The sequence below is a fragment of the Brassica oleracea genome, chromosome C8 (assembly GCF_000695525.1).
Source record: "Brassica oleracea var. oleracea cultivar TO1000 chromosome C8, BOL, whole genome shotgun sequence".
Lineage (NCBI taxonomy): Eukaryota > Viridiplantae > Streptophyta > Magnoliopsida > Brassicales > Brassicaceae > Brassica > Brassica oleracea.
The window spans coordinates 10,761,741-10,764,223 of NC_027755.1; the positions used below are offsets into that span (position 1 = coordinate 10,761,741).

General features: G+C 42.5%; 1 protein-coding gene across 1 annotated transcript; it reads left to right on the forward strand.

The window, feature by feature from the left end:
- The first annotated feature begins 730 nt into the window (after nt 1-730).
- LOC106308634 lies at nt 731-1,567 on the forward strand. The gene has a single exon (XM_013745773.1). The coding sequence runs from the start codon at nt 731-733 to the stop codon at nt 1,565-1,567; it is 837 nt and encodes a 278-aa protein (XP_013601227.1).
- Nucleotides 1,568-2,483: the final 916 nt, after the last annotated feature.

A 2,483-nucleotide genomic window follows, 5' to 3' on the forward strand; every position in this document is an offset into this window, starting at 1 on the left:
GAAGGCCCGGAATGATAGATACTCGTTTTGGAGCTGGGTGTTACCCCCACTTTGTCTCTGATTTTGATCACTATCTTGACTGGGCAGGTATGTTACCAATCTCTTGGGATACATGTTTTGGACCAGGGTGTTACCCCACTTTGTCTTTGGATTCCATCTCTTTCCTAGAATTAGAATTGTGTATTAATTGCCTGTTGATAAAACGTGAATGTCTGTGAGTTGGAGAGACAGACACACAAGAATCCTAACGTGTGTTTCCAGACCATACAGCTGAGTGAGAAAACAGAGTTGGGTTGACTGAATGAACACAGCAGAATCTCGTTTCTGACAGCTACTCGGATGAGAAATAGCTACAGACTTGGGTTGACTCATTGATTTCAATAAAAACTGTTTTGGTAGCTAGATGTGTGGTGAAATCGTTCTTCAGTGACTATACCCCCGAGATGCAGTCATCATACCCATCGCTGTCTATGTGTATAAGGCTGGCTATCATCACAATTCTCATGACTTCCGTACTCTCATACGAATGTAAGTGAAGTTTATGCTCCTGATTACATGCATGAGTTACACATAAGTTTTATTGCATCACACACAGTGTATTATTTGCGATTATTTTATTTGAGCCGAGTTACTTTATTTGGGGCTAATGTTTTAAATTGAGTGAAATTAGGTCATCGGTTGTGTTACTCTCAAAAACAGTTTCCGACACATCTCACTCCCAAATCAAAACATGAAACGCACCCGAAGAAGCTCCCGATTGTCTGAGAGAGAAACATCTACTCCGGCTCCCTCCGCCGCTGGTCCTTCCGGATCTTCCCGCAAACGAATCCGGAAGCAACGGCGAGAGATCACTCCGCCGCCGTCTTCTCCGCCTGCTGCAAATAAGTCTTCCTCATCTACCGACGACGAGGTTGAAGCCTTTCAACCCAAAGAGCCGCGTTATCAAGCAAGCCGTGCTATCTTCCAAGCACGAAATCAAGAAAACCCCGAGATGCTTCATTCCAACATCACTCCGTTCTCGAGTCGCTTCGTCACGAGCAATTCGGCTGAGAGGTATGAAAAATTGGCTCCACGTGAGTTTGTGATTCAACAGAGGTTAGATGTGAATGATGAGAACTTGTTTGATGTGAAACAGGTGGTAGTTAGGTCGGGTTTGATCTACACTCTGATTGATAGTGATTTGTTTCACCCTAATGTGGTGAAAGAGTTTATTGCCAATTTGGGTGCTGCTGAGGATAGAAGAAATGGTGTTGCTGTGTTTCTTCGTGGGTCTATGGTTGATTTCTCGCCTAGCCTGATTAATGCTCTGTATCTGGTTCCGGGATTTGAAGAAGATCATGACTACATGGCCGCAGACATTGATCGAGTGTGCTCGTTTTTGACGGATAATTGTGTGCAGTGTTGGGAAGCCATGAGCTCCAAGTATCTGACCCCGACGAATCAAGTCCTTTACAAACTAGTGTTCTCAAATTGGATTCCCACCATCAACTACACGTCAATGAACCAGGAACGACTCAAGTTTCTCTATATGATTCATCATCAGCTTTGCAGCTTTGACTTTGGTTAGATGGTCTACGATCAAATCATCACATAAGCATCATCACAGAAGCTTTGACTTTGGTTAGATGGTCTACGATCAAATCATCAGCTTTGCAGCTAACATCAACATTGACAGGTCTCGGAGGATCATTTTCCCTACATTGATTCAGCAAGTTATTGACTATCAACGTATAGTGCTGTCATTTGAAGATGATGAGGAGTATACTGGGTATCCGAATCTGGTTGTCAAAGACAAAAAGGCAGGCAGAGGGCAAGGGGCTGACTCAAGATCCGTGGATCTTCTGGCTGACATTAAGCGAACCATAGCTGATCTTAAAAGCATTCGGATTCGCTTGAGGAGTAAGGGTGTAGTACTTGTTGAACTTTTTTTCTTGAATTCTATGAGTTTATGACCTTATGTTTTTATCTTAATGTGCATCTACTCAGGGGGAGAATATCCACAATATCCTCGTCAAACCCCACAGTATGAGGAGGAAGATGAAGTGGAACTGGATAGTGAAGAGAGTTTCTAATGAGTGAATCTATTGTTTCTTACTCTATGCACTATGTACTGAACCTAGATGTTGTAGTCTGCATCGTACTATTGTTTTTGCTTCTGTTTGCTTGTGTGATTTGAAACACTTAATTTCTTAAGTGTGTGGTGTTTTCGCTTTCTCGTATCTTGTGGTATGATGGTAGACTAATCCTTATGCTTGATATGGAAGATTGTCTTTTGTGTTGAGCTTTATTGCAACAGGTTGAGTAGGTTGTCACATTCAGATAAAAAGGGGGAGAATGTAAGCTCAAGAATTGTGAGCTTGTTCGTTCTGAGCCAAGAGTGTGTTACACATGGTGATGAGTGTGTAACATAGTACGTTAAGTTTGTTACGGCGTGATGACGTGTCACAAACTTATGGAAGTAGAAGATATTGCTTTGGCGCGAA

Coding starts and splice junctions, on each gene's coding strand:
- LOC106308634 (XM_013745773.1), top strand. CDS start 731: ATGAAACGCACCCGAAGAAGCTCCCGATTGTCTGAGAGAGAAACATCT.